Source organism: Ascaphus truei, chromosome 2, assembly GCF_040206685.1.
Source record: "Ascaphus truei isolate aAscTru1 chromosome 2, aAscTru1.hap1, whole genome shotgun sequence".
Taxonomy (NCBI): Eukaryota; Metazoa; Chordata; class Amphibia; order Anura; family Ascaphidae; genus Ascaphus; species Ascaphus truei.
Window position 1 is genome coordinate 418,994,408 of NC_134484.1, and position 20,532 is coordinate 419,014,939.

The 20,532-nt window shown below is 41.1% G+C and overlaps 1 protein-coding gene across 17 annotated transcripts in view; it reads left to right on the forward strand.

The window, feature by feature from the left end:
- KIAA1217 (KIAA1217 ortholog) overlaps window positions 1-20,532 on the forward strand; it is a 493,175-nt gene that overhangs the window by 151,854 nt on the left and 320,789 nt on the right. For 16 of the 17 annotated variants that reach the window (XR_012799300.1, XR_012799299.1, XM_075587581.1 and 13 more), the window contains exon 2: window positions 235-515. Coding sequence is in view for 14 of the 17 variants with exons in the window: in XM_075587581.1 (XP_075443696.1) it covers window positions 235-515 (281 nt within the window). In the remaining 3 variants the exon portion in view is untranslated. Of the gene's footprint in view, window positions 1-234; window positions 516-17,060; window positions 17,221-20,532 lie in introns of those variants that run through there. The other variant, XM_075587582.1, reaches the window with a different exon arrangement.

Genomic DNA, 20,532 nt, shown 5'->3' on the forward strand with positions numbered 1-20,532 from the left:
TGGCCTAACGCAGTGACGTCAGAGTCACGCCCCCTAACCGAGCGCGTCACCGCTTGCACCCTAACAACTAAACGTGCATGCCACCTGCACGCGCAATGCCGGGCCCGCCCGCGCACCAGCGCCTACTATATAAGAAACCTAAGTGTTTGATAGCTCAGTTGTTAATTTGATTACACAACATGATGTTTGCATGACATCTGTGAGTCTTACAAGATCTCATCCTATCTTTTTCAGATCAGAAAAAAAGTAATATGCATGGTGCATCACTAGAAGATGCAGAATGTCAGCAGTCAAAGGAGAATCTTTCTAATGGAAACAGTCACATCCAACCCAAAGCTGGACGGAATATTCTCCGCAGACACACTGTAGGTGGCCCTCGGAGTTCTAAAGAAATCCTGGGAATGCAGACATCAGAGATGGACAGGAAGAGAGAGGCTTTCCTGGAGCACCTCAAGTACAAGTACCCACATCATGCAACTGCAATTATGGGTCACCAGGAACGTCTGAGGGATCAGGTATGGAACACTATGTATGATTGTACTGTATGTGTGTATGCATTATTTTATATAGAGCCAACAGTGTATTACAAAACAGGGTGAAAAGAGTACAAACAGCGGGGATAAGAGCAGCAACAAATAGAAAGTAGGGCAACCCTATTTTCTCTGTCCTGCCCTGAAGACCTTACAATCTAAGTGGGCTATCGGAAATCGTATTGATCCCGTAAGAGTAAACTTGCGTTTATTAAAAGTGCAAGTCAGAGAGGTTAAGTACATCTAGAGTCAGTAGAGTAGGCATGGGCAATTTAGTGACATGCTTCTTTTAAGAGGCAAATTTCCTGCAGGGATTTAAAAACTGGAAATGGAAGGTGCTTGACGAATACTGAGTGGAAGAGAGTTACTGTTAATACTGTGATCTGAGTTATCCGTTGGCTTTTATTATCCTTTTTATGATACAATCATTCTTTCCATGTGTACGTTTCCCAGTATACTGATTGCTGGACTAGTCACCAGAATAAGAGAAAATGAAGGATAATTGTAGTTACCTGGTACTGTTTGGGTGTCGTTCAGTTGCGTAACCAGTACACAAAAATCTATTATACTGTAGAAGTCCTGTACCATAGCTCTTCAGCTAGTGTTTTTTCAGAACTTGAAACTGAATCAAATATACTCAATGGTGGTATTTAATTAACTGCACATATCATCAAATATACCCCAAAACAGTGCTTTGGAATCTTAAAGCTGGTCTGAAATCCAAGCTCTTAAGCATAGACATGTAATCTCTCACCTATTTCCTATGAGCAAGAGTAATTTTTTTAGTCAGTCTCGCTGATTTACTGCACAAGTCGTCTCATAGACTTCAAGGAGGTATATTAAATTGCTTTTTCTCTACGGCCTTCAAATCTCACTGATTTTGTCCCTTGACACCTCTGTAAAATCGTAATTTCTTCTGCAGAAGGTCCTGACCAAATTATTGGGCATGTCATGGTTTACCATGGAAAGTGGTTAATTTCTCCATTTTCTACGTTGTTGCCGCTCCCCTGGAGAGGTGATATGACTATAAGTATCCATCCATATATAAATGCATATTATTTATATTACTAAATGGGGACTTTCTTGATCAATATCTCAGATTCAAATTGCAAAGTCTGTATAACCATTCTCACACTGATGAGACCCAAAACGTCACAATAGCTGTCTGTGAGTAGGGTTACTGGCTATGCACGTCTTTAACCCAGGCTGGGCTGAAAAGCTGTGTAATGTGGCAGGCATAAGCTCATAGCGGTCCATCTTAAAATGATTTGACATTAAAGGTGACACTACAGTATGTGCTCATTTGCATGTCATTTCCCAGAATCCTTAGCTGTAGTGAAAGCATTGTATGTTAGGAGATAATGGTGAAAGCCAGGATTGCAGACCTGTCTGAGACATGCGAGTGTGCTCACATGTGATATTTGTATTTCTTGTTCAATATATAAATATGCAATAGGTTAATACTTATCAAAGGATAACACCGTTCTTCTGCCATTAAATTGATGCTAATGAAACATATATAGTAATAGGGGAGTGAGGGGGGGAAGGATAGTAAGCTCTAGCTACTGTCTGTGATTTGGTGCCAGGGGTGAGAGGATCATTGAACATGCAGAAACACTTGCCTAGACAAGTGAAAGAACCCCTTTTGAACAAGCACTCATAGTGTGATTGAAACAAGTTTTTAAAAAAGTAACCTTTATTAGTGTATATGGGTAAAATAAGTGAAGTACATAGACACTCAACACAATTAAAACACGTATTAAACTTAATGTCTCTGAGTCTGAATTGTAGACTAATGGAGGTGGTGTTTGAAGGAGGTGGTGTTTGTAGCTGGCACCTTGTGAAATAAAATCAAAAGGAAAGAAAAAGTTTTAATATTAAAGTATAGAATGAATAAGGTGCCTCAGTGTGGTGTGTATATTGTTGTTGAAAGGGTCAGGTGTATGTCACGTGAATAAAGTGACAGTCACACCACTTTCATACCACATCTGATTGATATGTGGTTCTCTGACAGTATACAAAGTATAATATATAGCTAGTGCATTTCGGGTCAGACCAACATGATCAGTGCCGAGTGTGGCCTCGCTGGAATCGGTTGTCAGAGAGACCACCAAAGGGTTAATATATATCCTTCAATACAACGCTGGGTGAAGTAAAATATCAGAAAGGAAGGCTACTATGTAGCTGGGGGTAGTGAGGCTAAATTGTGGGAACTGTTGGTATATGATGATGATTTTATTGTTTCCCACTAATCATTAATTATTTCAAGGTTATTATAGCCTCATATGAGCTCAACAAGATTCGCATAATAAATAGATAGTGAGATGAATAACTGCTCGTATCCCCTGTGAAGGTAGCAAGTGTGTTTGTGGATAGGCTAGCAGGTATATCTAAATTAATAAAGCCAATTGAAAAGAGTTATCTTCAGCTGCCTGAAAAATAAAAATCACTTTATCTCTGCAGACCTATATAGATGGTATAGGTAAGTGATTAATATTTATAATAGCCGCCCAGCTGTGTCAGTCAATGTAGGTGTTGTAGATGGGCAGGCTATATTGCCATAGACAAATTTGTCTCAGTTACCACTTATCTTCAGGGCGAATAAGCCCTGTCTACTAGATATAAGCGACTAGATATAGTATAGTATAGGTGCCCAGCAGCCGCTCGGTGACGTACCCTCTACAATACAGGGGTGCTATGGGGGGCTGCTATCTCGGAGCGTTTAATCCCTGCTCACGAGTGGCGGCATCTGTTGATTCTCCGCCCGGCATGGTGTATTCATGAACACCGCTATGTATAAAACTGCCGGGTGGAGCTCAAAGTGAAGCTGCGGCTATTCTCCGCGCTCTCAGACGTCGCCGCACCAGTGCGCGTGCTGACGTCACAGAGGAACGCCCACCGACGTACGTTTCGCGTCACGCTGACGCTTTCTCAAGGTGGCCCCGCCTCTACGTTTGCCAACAGTTTAAATAGCCATGCGTTGCTATGGTAACAATCGCACTTGGGTAAGTATATCAATTTAATAAAGACAATGGTTTGTGTTGATATTTATTGCTGTTTGAGTTGTTTATTTAATTATTTTGGCTGGCTAGGAGTGAAACCATGTTCGAAATAGAACCCTTATTGAATCAGGTAAGTGAATGGTGATGTTGTTATTACACAAACGTGAGAATATTGTAGGAGTTCAAACTGGGTAACTAATGCTATCTGTAGAATGTAGATGGTACACATGTATCACAAGCAAGTTAGGACTAGTAGCAACCTACATTCAATGGTGATATAAAGAATTAAAATATCCTAGCATTAGTATTTAATTTATTGGGCAGTGTGGAGGCTGTATAATGCAGATGAATACACATAATTCCTATACACTGAGCCAAAATAGCTTAGATAGTACCATCTTAGGGATATTTGTAGTGCATGCACATATTGCAGAGTGAATAGTAGCTGATAGTTAGCTCAGTGGGTTGTAGATATAGTTGGTGGAGCTATGCTTGCAGATAGATATGTCTTACATTTGCTGTATAAATGCATAAATGCAAGAAATGCAAAGAGTGTGTTGATCCTATCCTATAAAGGGGGCAAACATAAAGCCTTCATTAAGGCCCTGGGGATACAACGTTCCCAGGGTATAAATCCACTTTGCTTCTTTTTTAAGCAACTCTCGGTCCCAATCACCCCTTCTGATGGTTTCAGGGAGTTGGCAGATACCTTTGAAGCGTAATTTGGAGTAATCTCCGCCATGTGTATTGTTAACATGTTTGGCGAGTGGGGTGTCAGATTTGTTACGAATTGACCCAATATGCTCTAAGACCCTTCGTCTTAGTTGTCTACTAGTTTTCCCCACATATTTTCTGCCGCACATGCAAATAGCTTGGTAGATCACGCCGGTTGTTCTACAATTCACGAAATTGCGCATAGTGAATGTTCGGCTGCCATCCCAATTGTCAAAGGTTTTTGAAACATGAGCGTACTGACAGGCACGACAGCCCTGGCATTTATAGTTCCCAGGTGATCTCTTATCTAACCAGGTGCCAGTGGTAATAGGTTGGAGGTGGCTGTGGACCAGGAGGTCTCTGATGTTGGTCGATCTTCTGCTGACCATAGTTGGTCTAGGTTGTAACACTTCCCTCAGATCCGAGTCCTCTAAAAGGACATGCCAGTGTTTGTTCACAATTTCAAAAATGTTAGACCATTGTCTATTGTGAGTGCCTATCAGGCGTATGATTTTGCGTTCTCGTTGCTTGGGGTTGGGATGTAATAGTGATGCTCTATGAGTATTTTTAGCTCTGTTGTATGCTTTATTCAAGCTATTCTTGCTATAATCTCTTGCAAGGTAGCGTTGGCGCATAGCGCGTGCTTGTACTTCAAATTCCTCATCATTCGAGCAGTTTCTTTTTACTCTTAGATATTGGCCAGTTGGAATGCCATGTACTGTATGAGGTTTTGAGGATGATGGCTTTTTGCATGTAAGAGGCTATTGGTGGCTGTTGTCTTGCGGTGAATAGTAGTTTCCATCCTCCCATTGCTTGCGCGTGTTATTCTCAGGTCTAAGAAAACTATGCTATCAGCCCCTATTTCATAGGTGAGTCTTAGATTAAGAGAATTCTGATTGAGTTTATTGATGAACTCGATAAACAGCGTGCGTGGTCCTTGCCATAAGATGATAATATCATCAATGAATCTAGCCCATAGAATGATGTGGTTGGTATATACATCATTCTCTTCGGTAAACACTATCTCGGCCTCCCACCATCCCAGGTACAGGTTCGCATATGATGGGGCGCATGTCGTCCCCATTGCTGTTCCCTGCACCTGGTGGTATAGTTTGCTGTTGAAGAGGAAATAATTTCTTGTTAGTACAAACCGAAGGAGTTGTTCCACAAATAAGTTATGATTCATATATAGCAAGCCTCTGGTTTTCAAGAAATACAATGTAGCATTTATACCATTTTCATGTATAATGCTTGTATATAAGGCCTCCACGTCCATGCTTATAAGAAGTGTGTCTTCATCAATTATGATATCATCAATTCTGGTGAGAATGTCAGTGGTATCTCTCAAATAAGAGGGAAGTGCCACCACGAATGGTCTCAATATTTTATCTAAGTAGACACTCGCTTGTTCACTCAAGTTATTGATTCCGGAGACGATTGGTCGTCCCGGTGGTGGACTGATAAGCTTATGGATTTTCGGGAGGCTGTAGAATGTAGCTATCTTAGGGACCTTATTGTACATACAGTTGAATTCTCGTTTGTTTATCACTTTATCTGTTAAGCCCAGATTCAGAATGGTCAGAAGCTCTTGATTATATTGGATTAAATTAAATACTAATGCTAGGATATTTAAATTCTTTATATCACCATTGAATGTAGGTTGCTACTAGTCCTAACTTGCTTGTGATACATGTGTACCATCTACATTCTACAGATAGCATTAGTTACCCAGTTTGAACTCCTACAATATTCTCACGTTTGTGTAATAACAACATCACCATTCACTTACCTGATTCAATAAGGGTTCTATTTCGAACATGGTTTCACTCCTAGCCAGCCAAAATAATTAAATAAACAACTCAAACAGCAATAAATATCAACACAAACCATTGTCTTTATTAAATTGATATACTTACCCAAGTGCGATTGTTACCATAGCAACGCATGGCTATTTAAACTGTTGGCAAACATAGAGGCGGGGCCACCTTGAGAAAGCGTCAGCGTGACGCGAAACGTACGTCGGTGGGCGTTCCTCTGTGACGTCAGCACGCGCACTGGTGCGGCGACGTCTGTTTGAGAGCGCGGAGAATAGCCGCAGCTTCACTTTGAGCTCCACCCGGCAGTTTTATACATAGCGGTGTTCATGAATACACCATGCCGGGCGGAGAATCAACAGATGCCGCCACTCGTGAGCAGGGATTAAACGCTCCGAGATAGCAGTCCCCCATAGCACCCCTGTATTGAAGAGGGTACGTCACCGAGCGGCTGCTGGGCACCTATACTATACTATATCTAGTCGCTTATATCTAGTAGACAGGGCTTATTCGCCCTGAAGATAAGTGGTAACTGAGACAAATTTGTCTATGGCAATATAGCCTGCCCATCTACAACACCTACATTGACTGACACAGCTGGGCGGCTATTATAAATATTAATCACTTACCTATACCATCTATATAGGTCTGCAGAGATAAAGTGATTTTTATTTTTCAGGCAGCTGAAGATAACTCTTTTCAATTGGCTTTATTAATTTAGATATACCTGCTAGCCTATCCACAAACACACTTGCTACCTTCACAGGGGATACGAGCAGTTATTCATCTCACTATCTATTTATTATGCGAATCTTGTTGAGCTCATATGAGGCTATAATAACCTTGAAATAATTAATGATTAGTGGGAAACAATAAAATCATCATCATATACCAACAGTTCCCACAATTTAGCCTCACTACCCCCAGCTACATAGTAGCCTTCCTTTCTGATATTTTACTTCACCCAGCGTTGTATTGAAGGATATATATTAACCCTTTGGTGGTCTCTCTGACAACCGATTCCAGCGAGGCCACACTCGGCACTGATCATGTTGGTCTGACCCGAAATGCACTAGCTATATATTATACTTTGTATACTGTCAGAGAACCACATATCAATCAGATGTGGTATGAAAGTGGTGTGACTGTCACTTTATTCACGTGACATACACCTGACCCTTTCAACAACAATATACACACCACACTGAGGCACCTTATTCATTCTATACTTTAATATTAAAACTTTTTCTTTCCTTTTGATTTTATTTCACAAGGTGCCAGCTACATTATATTCCTTCAAACACCACCTCCATTAGTCTACAATTCAGACTCAGAGACATTAAGTTTAATACGTGTTTTAATTGTGTTGAGTGTCTATGTACTTCACTTATTTTACCCATGTACACTAATAAAGGTTACTTTTTTTAAAACTTGTTTCAATCACACTATGAGTGCTTGTTCAAAAGGGGTTCTTTCACTTGTCTAGGCAAGTGTTTCTAATGAAACATATAGAAGGTTTAACACCAGTGTACAAAACAATTTTTTTCTTTGTTTTGCCCTGCTTGCTCTTTGGGAAAAATATAATACGGAGCAATATGAGACGATAGCGGAGCGTTTACGAGACCCATGATAATCGCATGCTTTCAATTCTGTTTCTGGGTTTGTAATTCTGCTCTAATATCTATGTGTCAAAACATTCCAGCGTACTGTATCTCTTGTGGTATATATCTCTTTGGTTAACAGACATGCATTAAATGTAAGAAACGTGTTGAACAAGCTTCTTTCTGACACAACCACATGTAGAAAGGGTACGTTTTGTACGTACTGTACCTATGCGGGCATCTCGGAAGTAGACTTTTTTTCCCCCCGTCAGGGTCTAATGCATAATGGAGTAAAAAATTCAAAGACAAAACCAAAATAACAGTTCTAAGAAAATGTTTTTATTTTAAGATAAAGTTCCTATGAAACTAGTGCAGAATCCCACAATAAGTGATGTGGCCAGAAGAACATTTTGTTTCAGCAACAAACTGGAACTGCACTTCCAAACGCTAGGAAGTATTCATACAGTATGAAAAGGAGCAGGGCGATTAAGCAGTTAGGAGGTAGTACTGACCTCAAAAATGTTCTATATTTGTACACTAACAGGGATTCTACAAATACGCTGTGCGATTATGTTATTTTGTAATACAGAAGAAGCTCCCATGAGATATATTTTCTATCGACATGTACGTGCAAAGAATCTGACTTTCTAAAATCCCCTAAGGTCATATTTAAAGCCTCAGCTGCAGTACCTGCCCTCTCTATCCTGTGTGTACATACAGGGACATCGCCAGCAGCAGTGACAACATGGCAATACTGATCATACTAAATAGGTTGCAGACTCTGGGAAGCATGTCAAGTTGAACGTAAAGACTGAAGACAAATTAATCATTTGACATTCATTTCAATTAATATGTTGAATTACACCCTATCCCACACACCTTAAAGGTGTGCCATGGGCCATGAGGTTTCTTATGGTGCTTTAAGGTGGCTTAGCACCACTTAGTCAATGTGGCAATGTATCCCTCCAGTTCCCATGTCTCTGTTATCTCTGATTGTACTATCAGTGTTCCACCAGGCTGCCTCAGACCCCATAGGGGTTGCTTTTATTTAGAGTTTATTCATCATCAATACCTTATTAGCGCTATTCTACATCACCCCTTTTTTTCTTCCTCCAGTTCCCATACTCACTGAAATGCTCTTTAAACATCAAAAATCAGCAGTGACTGTAACAATCTGCTGTTGGTTATCTCTAGGGGGCTGTGGGTATAGATGTTGGAGAACTCACAAATAGAACATTTTAGGCAGATACAAGAGTTACAGACACTGAGTACATCATACAATGCACCATGCTCATTTCCAGGGACGTTGTCATTTGTATACAGGTCCCTGTAAGTGCTTTTGCTTTTTATGGAGTATAGTAGTCTCACATGGTAAAAGTGACTGGGATAGGTAATTTGTCACATGGCAGGAATGCAAAGTGATCAAAGAGACATCCATAACATACCAACAGGTAGAGCTCAAAGTACACTCCAGGTTTCATTTTAGTATGTAAATGCACACAATCAATTTCAATGTGCCTGACCACTATGGAAATAACCACACTGACAACTGAAGGGCAGTTACACTTAGTGGATCCACATTATCTGTACAAATTCCCTTTAACCTCTGTTCTCATTCTGATCACAAACTTTATTGGCAGCTCCTCTTGTCTTCTAAAGACGACTTAGCAACTCAGTTCTGATCACTGCAGAGTTGCAGTTTTTACAGCATTCTTTCCAAAATTAGGTGTGAGATGAGCCTGAACTCGCCCAAAACAAAAGTAGCAAGTTTGTTCTACTATATATCGTTAAACCTTTTCACCGTTAGGCTTTAGGTGATTAGCATAGTAGCATAACAATGTTGAATCAACTACTAGAATAGTGGAAAAGGACCGCCAGATTTAATTCTACGGCGAATCCAATGTATATGTGTTTTAAGTAGGAATACAAGCTATTTCTATTTCTCAAATACTTGCCTTCTATGGTGTAGTGAATATCACTTCTACCAAACACACAGAAAGTGCTGCAATCTCGACTAGACGAAATAAATATCTTTCAGATCTACTTAGAGTAGGGGTGCTTAACTCCAGTCCTCAAGCCCCCCCCCCCAACATGTCAGGTTTTCAAGATATCCCTGCTTCAGCACACATGGCTCAATCAGTCCCTGCTTCAACAAAGGTGACTCAATCAGTCCCTGCTTCAGCACAGTTGGCTCAATCAGAGGCTCAGCCGACTGTGCCTCAGATTGAGCCACCTGCGCTGAAGCTGGTATATCCTGAACACCTGACCTGTTGGCGGGGGCTTGAGGACTGGAGTTGAGCCCCCCTGATCTAGGGAATTAGAGGAACCATTAGAAGCCTCTGTTATGATGATTTGCTCCATCCTGCACAGCCTGGACTGAAGAAGAAACTACCATTGGTTGTACATTATGGGGCCATGTATAGGGGTAACCTGTATGGTATAGAACATATCTCACTGCATGTGGTGCGTTTGGTAACTTCTTCAGTAGTCAGTTCCTCCAATACCATGTTGACTCTGGCCATGCGAAAAAGTTCAAATTGACTCTGACTCACTGACTCTTCGAAACGCATTTTAAAAATGCTTCTCCTATTGGCTAAAAAAAGAAAGAAAAGTCACTTTATACATCGCCCTCTTCACCGTGTAATTGCAGAACTTTCTCTTGTCTAGGTGTATTTCCAATTTTTAAAATAATACAAATGATCTGTGTCCAGTTCAACACATAACTGGTGTATCTTGCAAGTTGAAGTCCGTCAGATTAGTTATGGATTGTAAGCTCTTCGGGGCAGAGACCCTCTTTCCTGTTGTTACTTTCATGTCTGAAGCGCTTATTCCCATCATGAGTTATATTATTATGTCACGTGTGTTACTGCTGTGAAGCGCTATGCACATAAATGGCGCTATAAATAAAGATATACGTACGTTGTAGTTTAGAAATATTTAGTGGTTGTGGCGCAGATCCCGCAGCTCATGTGTAAAATGCCTCTGGTTTCCCTGCTCTGTGTTTTGAAATTTGATAGCAGACGCCAAGAGATTACACAATACACAATTTAACTATTTCACTGCAGTACCATATTTAAGACTAAATCCTATGCACTTTAGGAGAAAAATCAGTAAAAGGTTTTCAACAGCCATTTGACCCACCTGCCCATCTTTCCTAATTACAAGATGCAATAAAATAAAGGCACTCAGCCATTTGATATTTTCTACATTTTTGACATGTTCCAAATTCAATCGTTTTTAACTGTTGTACCCGAATAACAATACTTGTTTTTTTTTTAATATGTTGTTACTAGTGTTGCCACGTGGCTTCTCCAAAAATACTGGACATAGTGGTGCAAGGTGCGACGTTCTCGAGTCACATCCCCCCCCCCTCACTGCTCCATGCTGTATCCTCCTCTCCTATGGCCCTACTCCCAGGCTCCTGACACCTCTTTCTTATTGGCTGCATTACCCAGCAGCAGCCAATCAGGATGGAGGAAGCTGCCCAGCCCCCTAGCAACAGCCCTGCTTGGGGAAATCCCACGGCCCCCCAAGTCGGCCAGGTCATTATGTCCTGAGAGTTTAATACCGGACACAAACATGTCCAGTATTACCTCTAATTTTTTACTGGACAGTGTCCAAATACAGGACAGTCCAGTTCAATACTGGACACCTGGCAATCCTAGTTGTTACTAATAAATAGGTGCAATGTAGCATTGCCCCAAAGCGCTTGCAATCAAGGGATCCACTTATCAATGCAAAGAAAAGTGTGTTTTGATGCTCTGCTCCATTTATTAGGCGTTGGACATAGTGCAGGCGCGTGGGCGCGACGGAGCGCAAGGAGGCGGTCCCGCGCGCCTGTCGCCTGAGCGATCTGTAGACTCAGATGCACTCGCAATGGGGGAGGCGTGGACATGACGTCACCAGGCTGGTTCGCCCTGATTGGCTTAAACGCTCACGTGACGCAGCCATCGTTGCGAAAAATCTAAGGTTTTTTTTGTCTCTTCAAAATCCTGCCGCGCCGTCACGCTTCCGCGTGCGCCTTATCGCGCACAGTATGGCCGGCCTGATTTAATGTTTTTGAGCGTGCCGTATGCGCCATCGCGCACACTATGGCCGCAGGCTTAGAGCACAGTTGCGTGATATGGGGAAAAGTTCCCCACATTTGGTGCAGTATGCGAGTCTTGCACCACATCAGACCTGGCGATAGATCTTCAGAAGACCGGCACTTTTTGCGCTAATAACGATCGTTAGCGAAATTGGGAAATTTACTTCAGTTTCATGGGCATCCTCAAAGCTAATGAGAGGCAAAAATGACTCCCGTTAACACAAGTAGCAGCGCTAGTAACAGGGATTTTCGTGGAGCAGAGATGCATCAACCAGTACACTGCACATGCACATTGGGAAAACTTTAACCCACGTTAATGAACGCATGCACTAAAGATGCATTACTCATGCGCGTTATCTAAAGCTAATGCAGTTAATGTTTTAATATGGATAACTTTAACTTTTTTTTAAACCATTTATTTTCCCATTATTTATAGTGTTCATGCTTTATTTATTTTAATTGTACATTATTAAAAAGTGAATTATTCATTATTTTTGTAAAGGTATGTACGGATAACAAGTATTGTACGCCCATGCTTAATACAGTCATGATTATGGGTTATGCCTTGACGTGGCATGCAGGCTTATAAATGCTTTGGCCAGAGGGTTTAACAAAATTACCCTTTTTCACGGGATCATTATTTTATTTTAGCCTAATTGGTAGGAGCGCAGGAATCGTTCTTTTTGTCAGTCATGATTACAGTATACCATATTAGATCACACAAACACATCACTGTAATCACTAAAGACCATTATTGTACACCCATACTTTATACTGTCATTACTACATTATATACCATTAATACCATTATATACCACGCAAACATATCACTTTAATAACTAAAAAAATATAGTTTAGAATGTTTCAGACATTTCTATGGTCCATACTATATATCTTTATATGACACGTGTAACTTTTTGGAGTGAAAGGGTTGTCGTATACTCATTACATTGCTTTTAGGCTATTCCCAAAAATAACACAATGATAATCAGGGTGTGGATGTACTGTAGGCAATGCCAGATTTTGGAAGGTCCTAAACATCGCAGCATTACTATGCAATCACTTGACCAGAGGTCTGAGGAGCTCCGTTGTTAGGTAAACTGCTCATTACCATATGATTTGCATGAGTAAGACAGATGTCCGTTAAAAGTTAGTGATCTGCTATTTTTCAGGTGAACACGAGCACACAGTAACCCTAAGCACCTTTGGGGATATCCGTTATGACTTTAGCATTCGGTTAACGCAGGAGGAAGCCACAACCTCTATATTAACGAACAATTGGTTAACTGAGGAAGAAGTTAATAGACGGCTTGATAAAATGAAAGTAAATAAGGCACCTGGCCCCGATGGCATACATCCAAGAGTTTTTAAGGAGTTAAGTTCAGTAATATAGACCATTGCATTTAATATTCAAGGACTCCTTTTCCACAGGCTCAGTACCACAAGATTGGCGTATAGCCGCTCTGGTGCCTATATTTAAAAAGGGAGCTAGATCACAATCGGGGAATTACAGACCTGTAAGCCTGACTTAAATAGTGGGGAAGCTACTTGAAGGTTTAATATGGGATAATATTAAGGAATACCACATGGAAAACAAAATTATTAGTAATAATAAGCATGGATTTATGAAGGATAGATCAAGTCAAACTAACCTTATTTGTTTCTTTGGGGAGGTAAGTAGGAATTTAGACCAGGGTAATGCAGTTGATGTGGTCTACTTAGATTTTGCAAAGGCTTTTAATACGGTTCCACACAAGAGGTTCGTGTACAAAATAAAGGAAATTGGACTCAGTAAAAATATTTGCACCTGGATTGGAAACTTGTTGAAGGATAGACAAAAGATGGTTGTCATAAATTGAACTTTTTCAGGTTGGGCTAAAGTCGTTAGATGAGTACCTCAGGGATCGGTACTGGGACCCCTGCTTTTTAACTTGTTTATTAATGACCTTGAGGTTGGCATAGAGAGCAAAGTCTCCGTCTTTGCTGATAATACTAAATTTTGTAAGGTAGTAGAATCAGATCAGGATGTAATTTCTCTTCAGAAGGACTTGGAGAGACTGGAAATGTGGGCAGGTAAATGGCAGATGAGGTTTAATACAGATAAATCTAAGGTTATGCATTTGGGAAGCAAGAATACACAGGCAACTTTAAACACATTCAATGGGGATAAATTAAAGGAATCCTTGATAGAGAAGGATTTAGGAGTGCTTGTAGACAGCAGGCTTAGCAATAGTGCCCAAAGTCATGCAGTAGCTGCAAAGGCAAACAGGATCTTATCTTGCATTAAACGGGCAATGGATGGAAGGAAAGTAAACATAATTATGCCCCTTAATAAAGCATTTGTAAGACCACACCATGAATATGGAGTAAAATTTTGGGCACCACTCCTTAGAAAAGACATAATGGAACTAAAGAGAGTGCAGAGAAGAGCCACCAAATTAAAAAGGTGGTGGACAATCTAACGTATGAGGAGAGGCTAGCTACTGTAAATTAAATTTATTTACATTAGAAAAGAGGCGTCTCAGAGGGGATATGATAACTATATACAAATATATTTTGGGACAGTACAAGGAGCTTTCAAAATAACTATTAATCCAAAGGGCAGTACAAAGGACCCAGAGTTATCCCTTAAGATTGGAGGAAAGGAGATTTCACCAGCAACAAAGGAAAGGGTTCTTTACAGTAAGGGCAGTTAAAATGTGGAATTCATTACCCATGGAGACTGTAATGGAAGATACAATAGATTTGTTTTAAAAAAAAGGTTAGACGTCTTTTTAGAAAGGAAAGTTATACAGGGATATACCAAGTAACTAAACATGGGAAGGATGTTGATCCAGGGAGTAATCTGATTGCCAATTATTGGATTTAAGAAGGAATTTATTTTTCCCCTTATGCAAAATCGTTGGATGATTTTTCACTGGGTTTTTTGTTTGCCTTCCTCTGGATCAATATACTGTAAGTGCGAATATAGGATAGTATCTGTCTAAATTTAGCATGGGTTGAACTTGATGGACGCATGTCTTTTTTCAACCTCATCTACTATGTAACTTTGATAATTATTTACCAGAGTTTTGAGGATCTACCCCCTGGAGTTTTTCTGCTGGCGCAAGTACTGTACAAGGGGAAAGAATAATGCACAGGGATCCAGAATTGGATACATCATTGCAATATGTGCACCGTGTAACTCCCCCCTGCTGATACACCCCAAATCATAACCTGGGGCACACATGCAAAAATTGAAGCAAAAGACTCTGGTACATCGCTGCAGGATGGTAATGCTCCAGAATGGCCACGGTGCAAAGATGCATTTCATTACATCTCTGATTCAGTAAGCGTTACGTAGGATATTAATGACTTAGTAAATATGCCGCAGTGATTCTAAACTTGTAGTAAGCGGGGCTGCATTGTAACGCAGCTTCCTGAACATTTAAAGTAAGACTACAAAAAATTATTTTACATTAACATTTCTCTAAGCCATATATGCGTTGCTATAGCCCGGGCAAAGCCCGGCAGCCCGTGCTCTTGGGGTGCCCACCCCACACCCCTTTTTCTTGCTCTCATCAGATAGAGACAGGCAGGGGGAGATGGTATGTGGCGGCGAGCCCCCGGCGTTAAACAGAGGATAAGCCGGCAGAGGAATTAGCCATTGCTACAGAGGCAGAGCAGGGCGGCCGGAGACGAGCCTCAGCGGTCCAACCCGGAAGTCTTTTTTACTTCCAGTGTCTATACTGCTAGAGCGCGCTCCTCCCCGGCCACCCTGCTCTGCCTCTGTAGCATCGCTAATTCCTCTGCCGGCTGTTCCTCTGTTTAACGCCGGGGGCCAACAGCCGCCACATTCCATCTCCCTCTGCCTGCCTCTATTACCACCCACATGTTGGCATGGAGGATGAGGAGGATGGGAGAGCTGCTGATGATGATGATGGGGAGAGCTGATGATGATGTTTGTGATGATGATGAGGGGGAGAGCTGATCAAGGTGATGATGAGGAGGAGAGCTGATGATGGTGAGGATGAGGGGGAGAGCTGGTGATGGTGATGGTGAGGGAGAGAGGTGGTGATGACGATGAGGGGGAGAGCTGCTGATGGCGATGATGAGGGGGAGTGCTGATGATGATGGGGAGAGATCGGATTATGATGGGGAGAGAGCTGATGATGCCCCACATCCCAAACACACACACCATGGAGCAGCATGGTCAGTACACTGAATGGCCCTACAGGCCCACGGTGGCCAGCCAAAGGGTCTGGGAAAGGGATGGACAGATGAGCAGTGGCCAGCAAAGGGGAGGGATCTTCCATCCTGCAGGACAGGAGAGAAGAGAGAGACAGATTGGGGTGGCAGCCAGAAAATGGGAGGGCCCTTCTTGCCTGCAATAAGAGAACTGTAGAGTTGCCGGCAGGGAGACCGAGTCCCTTGACTGTCCAGGCCCGGGACAGCAATCCCGGCTGTCCCCCCCTGTCGGCGGCCCTAACTGCACTCCAGAATGTGTTGCTCTTAGTAGTCATAGTAATTATATTTATTATAATAATTCAGAGGATGGGTTAAATGTGTAATCCCTCCAAAGCCATTTTTGAGTCATGCAAATATTCTTTTGTACTTATTTTTTTTCGTGTTATAGGAAACTAACCTTGTTGTTAGACTTTAACACCTGAGCGGCAAACCTATTAAATCCCAAGCAAGGAGCGTTAGCCATGTTCTGTATTTGCTCGAAAAGGAAAGCCAAGTAGAGTCCTGCAGTCTAACAAATATAAGGTAAGAGTCTCTTTCGAAAATACGTAATGTCTTATTGTAAAAACTTCTATTGAAAAACAGATCATTAGGTCTTGCACTTTCTTTACAGAATGGTAAGTCAGGCCAGAGACCCACACAAGCCAGAGAGCGCCTGCTAGAGCAGAACAAGTAAGGGATTCACCTTAACGCTGGGCTGGCAGAGAAACATAGCGGCACAGATTTCCCAGATAGCTACATTGTCAGACAGGGAGTGGCAGATAACGAGAACCTCGTCGTTCCGTTCAACACCAGTAGCCCTCGCTACTAAACTCATCCGAGCATTTCGCTGGGGAAATAGGCAGCTTGAGTCTGCCAGCGAGGCAGGGAAAACGCGGGAAAGAAGAGACACTTTTACAAATCATATATCATTTAAAAAAAAAAAAAAAGAGGAAAAAAAAATCCCTTTACGTTGGCCATCAGGTCTGACAAGTAACTCGTGTCTGTAGATTGCCAGGTGGGGTTACAGTAACCATGGAGATTTTATGATGTCACGGTTGAAGGAGCATGTTAAGGCAGCCGGAGCAACATGTTCCAGCTTTAAAAAAACTCCTATAGGTTGCGAGCAGTTTTCAAACAAGTACAGGAGAGAGATGGGGCCAGTTTTTACCTGACAGCTCAGGAGGAATACAACTCCGTGATTTCACTTCAGAGAGGGACCTGGTTATTCTATTTGTGCTGCTCGACACCTGAAAATCCGAGCCATAGGTAAATACAAACCATGCAATTTTTTTTATATGTAGGTAACCTGTATTGGTTTGTTTTTAGATTGTAAGCTCTTCTGGGCAGGGACTGCTCTTCCTAATGTTACTTTTGTGTCAGAAGCGCTTATTCCCATTATGTGTTATTATGTCACTTGTATGACTGCGGAAAGCACTATGTACACGGATGGTGCTATAGGAATAAAGATCAATGTTATTATATATATATATATATATATATATATATATATATATATGTATATATATATATATATATATATATATATTAAATTAATTTTAAAATAATAAAAGTGCTGAATTTGCCATTGAAAAAATGGTACTATGAGTATCATTTTCAAGGTGTATGCAATGTTACTCTCGTTACTTTGTAAATGTTAACTTTCAACAAAGCTTTTTGATGCTGTGCACACAGCATGGCTTGTTATGTAGAAGCCTTGCAAATGGGATTTGCTAGGTATATAGAGGCATCATTTCTGCATATTTGGGGATACAACAACATGAGTGCATACAAGAAAACTAACGTTGTCTAAAATGTCAGCGCGCGGCCTTTTAAAAGGAATACAAAGGTAAAATGATCTATTCTTCTGTTAAGTTAGGAATCCTTTTGTATAACTCGTCTGTATTCCCGTCTCTCAAACGTTTCGGAGGGATTACACTTATAAAAACGGAGCAGAACTCTTCTGGGACTATTCTCTTCTCATTGTCGACATGTATTAGGGTGCCAGCATATTGCAAAGAGCAGAACATTGTTAGCATGTTTATGGTGTATTTACACAAATAATCAGATTGGAACATTGGGAACGTATTGTTATTAACAAAGGAGAACAGTATTAAAGTTTAGAAACTTTTAGTTTGCACATAAAGTTGTTGTAATCACTCCCCCCTAATACTATCACACTTTGACTGCTACATAGAGTTGTAGAAAGGATTTTGTTGCATTATAAGGCGAGTTGTTGGATGATGAATTGTGATGTGTTGATATGTAAGACAGGATGTGAATAATGCAACAATGACTGCCTGGGGTACTGTGTTTAGAAGAACAATTTATGCTCTGACTGTTTAAGCGAGGAAACGAAACAGTACCTAATTTTCTTTATTTGCTACATTTGGATATCTCTGTGCCGGATTTAAGCCATTTGCTGCCAGAGAGGTCAGCGATCCTTTGTTTTGCAATGAGCTCCACTCCATTTTGGCAGCACAGAGATTTACCCCTTCAAGTGCCAGAGTATAACTCGGATGTACGACAAGCTGAAACCAAATACAAATTACTTCATTCTCATCTTACAAAGCAGCAATGTGTATCCAAGCATAGCAGTTTGACAGACAGTCTGAGCAAATATAAATGAAAATATTCCACAATACAGAACTTTAGTACGTTCATTTTCAATTAATCTGGGTTAGTCAAGAAGACATGTTCAATGTTTGCTTTGCTCCTGTCTATTCTGACTGCTACTGGAAGAATTATACTGTCTTGAAATATATCTTTCTGGTAGAAATGAAGAGTGATTGAACATACACTGTGTATTACCATTATCCATCCAATTACCATATTTTCAGTCAACACGTTTTTCTTTATTCTGTTCCATAAAGTCATTTTGATGTCATCCGTAGCCAAACAGCTAAATGTGAAGCACATTAATTGCTTAACAATTTCAATCTCTAAGAAAGCCAACTACATTGATAACTCTGTGCCCAGGACATACTTGAAAACGAGAGGTAACTCTCAATGTATTACTTCCTGGTAAAATATTTTATAAATAAATAAGTTGTTTTAAAAAAAAAAGAATTCTCCCTATGAAGGATTGCACCTTTAATGAACATAGATACAATGCTCAAACATATCAAACAAAACATACAAAAGTATAATGATTAAGCACATGCAGCAGACTAGAGCAGGACTACTCAAATGGGAAACTTGGGTGCAGATTTAGTCTACTTTGCCTGGATCCTAAAGCAGTTTCTTGTCTGTCTTTCTGTGCTCCACAGCTCAGAACTGGATTAGTAAACCAGGCATGCGCATGACTGCCTTGACCTTATGAGGCTTAGTCAATGAGCTGTGATACAATCAGCCCCAAACTCTCATTTGATTTGCAGTGCGATTAGCCATTTTAGAGCGTATTGAATAAGCCCCTATCAATGCAATTCTCAAAGTGGGACATTGTGAAATATGTGTGACTAGCCCTGGTTTAAAGGAGCAATCCAAGACTGCAAATTTTATTGTATTATTTTTTTATATATAGCATTGAAGCAGCGGGCCTCCGGAGCTCAACGCCATTAATTTCAGCTCCTGGGACCCCGTACTTCCGGAGATACTTAACTCAGCCTCTCCGGCTGAGCAAGCAGGGCTTTAAAGTTGAAAGCTCCAGCGTCACATGGGCCAATAGGAAGCCGCACCGATGATGTCACAGTTTCCGATTGGCCCGTAGGACTCGGCATCTGTAAACAGCAGACATATTGTGAACCCTGCTAGTTGAGGAGAGCGGCTACCGGCACCTAATTCGGAGCGATGTATTTCCAGAAGCAGGGTTCAGCTCCAGAGACCCACTGCTTCAATCCTATATAAAATACATGAAAACATTTGCTAAACAATTCACAGTCTTATGATGTCATCCGGTACAGTTTCCTATTGGCCCGCGTGACTGGGACATTTAAACTGAAAAGGGATAACGGCTCCCCCTAAGGGAGGTATGCATATCCGGAAGCAGGGGATCCCGCAGCGGAAATTAACGCCGTTCAGCTCTGAAAATCCCCTGCTTCAATCCTGTGATAAAAAAAATATTTTAAAATGAAACCCGTATTGCTGCTTTATATATCAATAGGGATAGAAAAGGTCAAACAAAAAACATTGTTTATTTTAAGATGTTATTTTCTTCTAAGAAGCAGCTGTGAGAGCCAGGAAGAATCAAGTAAGCATTGTATCGTATCATTGTACAATACACTATGACACTATAAGACCATTATAGGGTCATTACACAATAGACCATGTTCATTTGCTTGATAGGTGTCCTGCAGTGGGGCAAACTGTAATTCACCACTGAGCTCAGCACTTTTGCGCCCAGCATTGCACATTGCATTGCAAACCTACCAAGCTCAGCGGGGACTGACAGCACAGCCAGTTGCAGGGCTCTGAAACCTCTCCTGCAAATGAAAGGAGAGGCAGCCTTCCAACCCTAGTCCTGATAAATTTGTCAAAGCCAGGATATTTTCACATATTTGGGACACCAGAACAGGCATGCCCAAATCAGCTGTGTTCTAGCCAGTCCCAGACCATATACAGCTGAACCCCACTCGGTGCTCG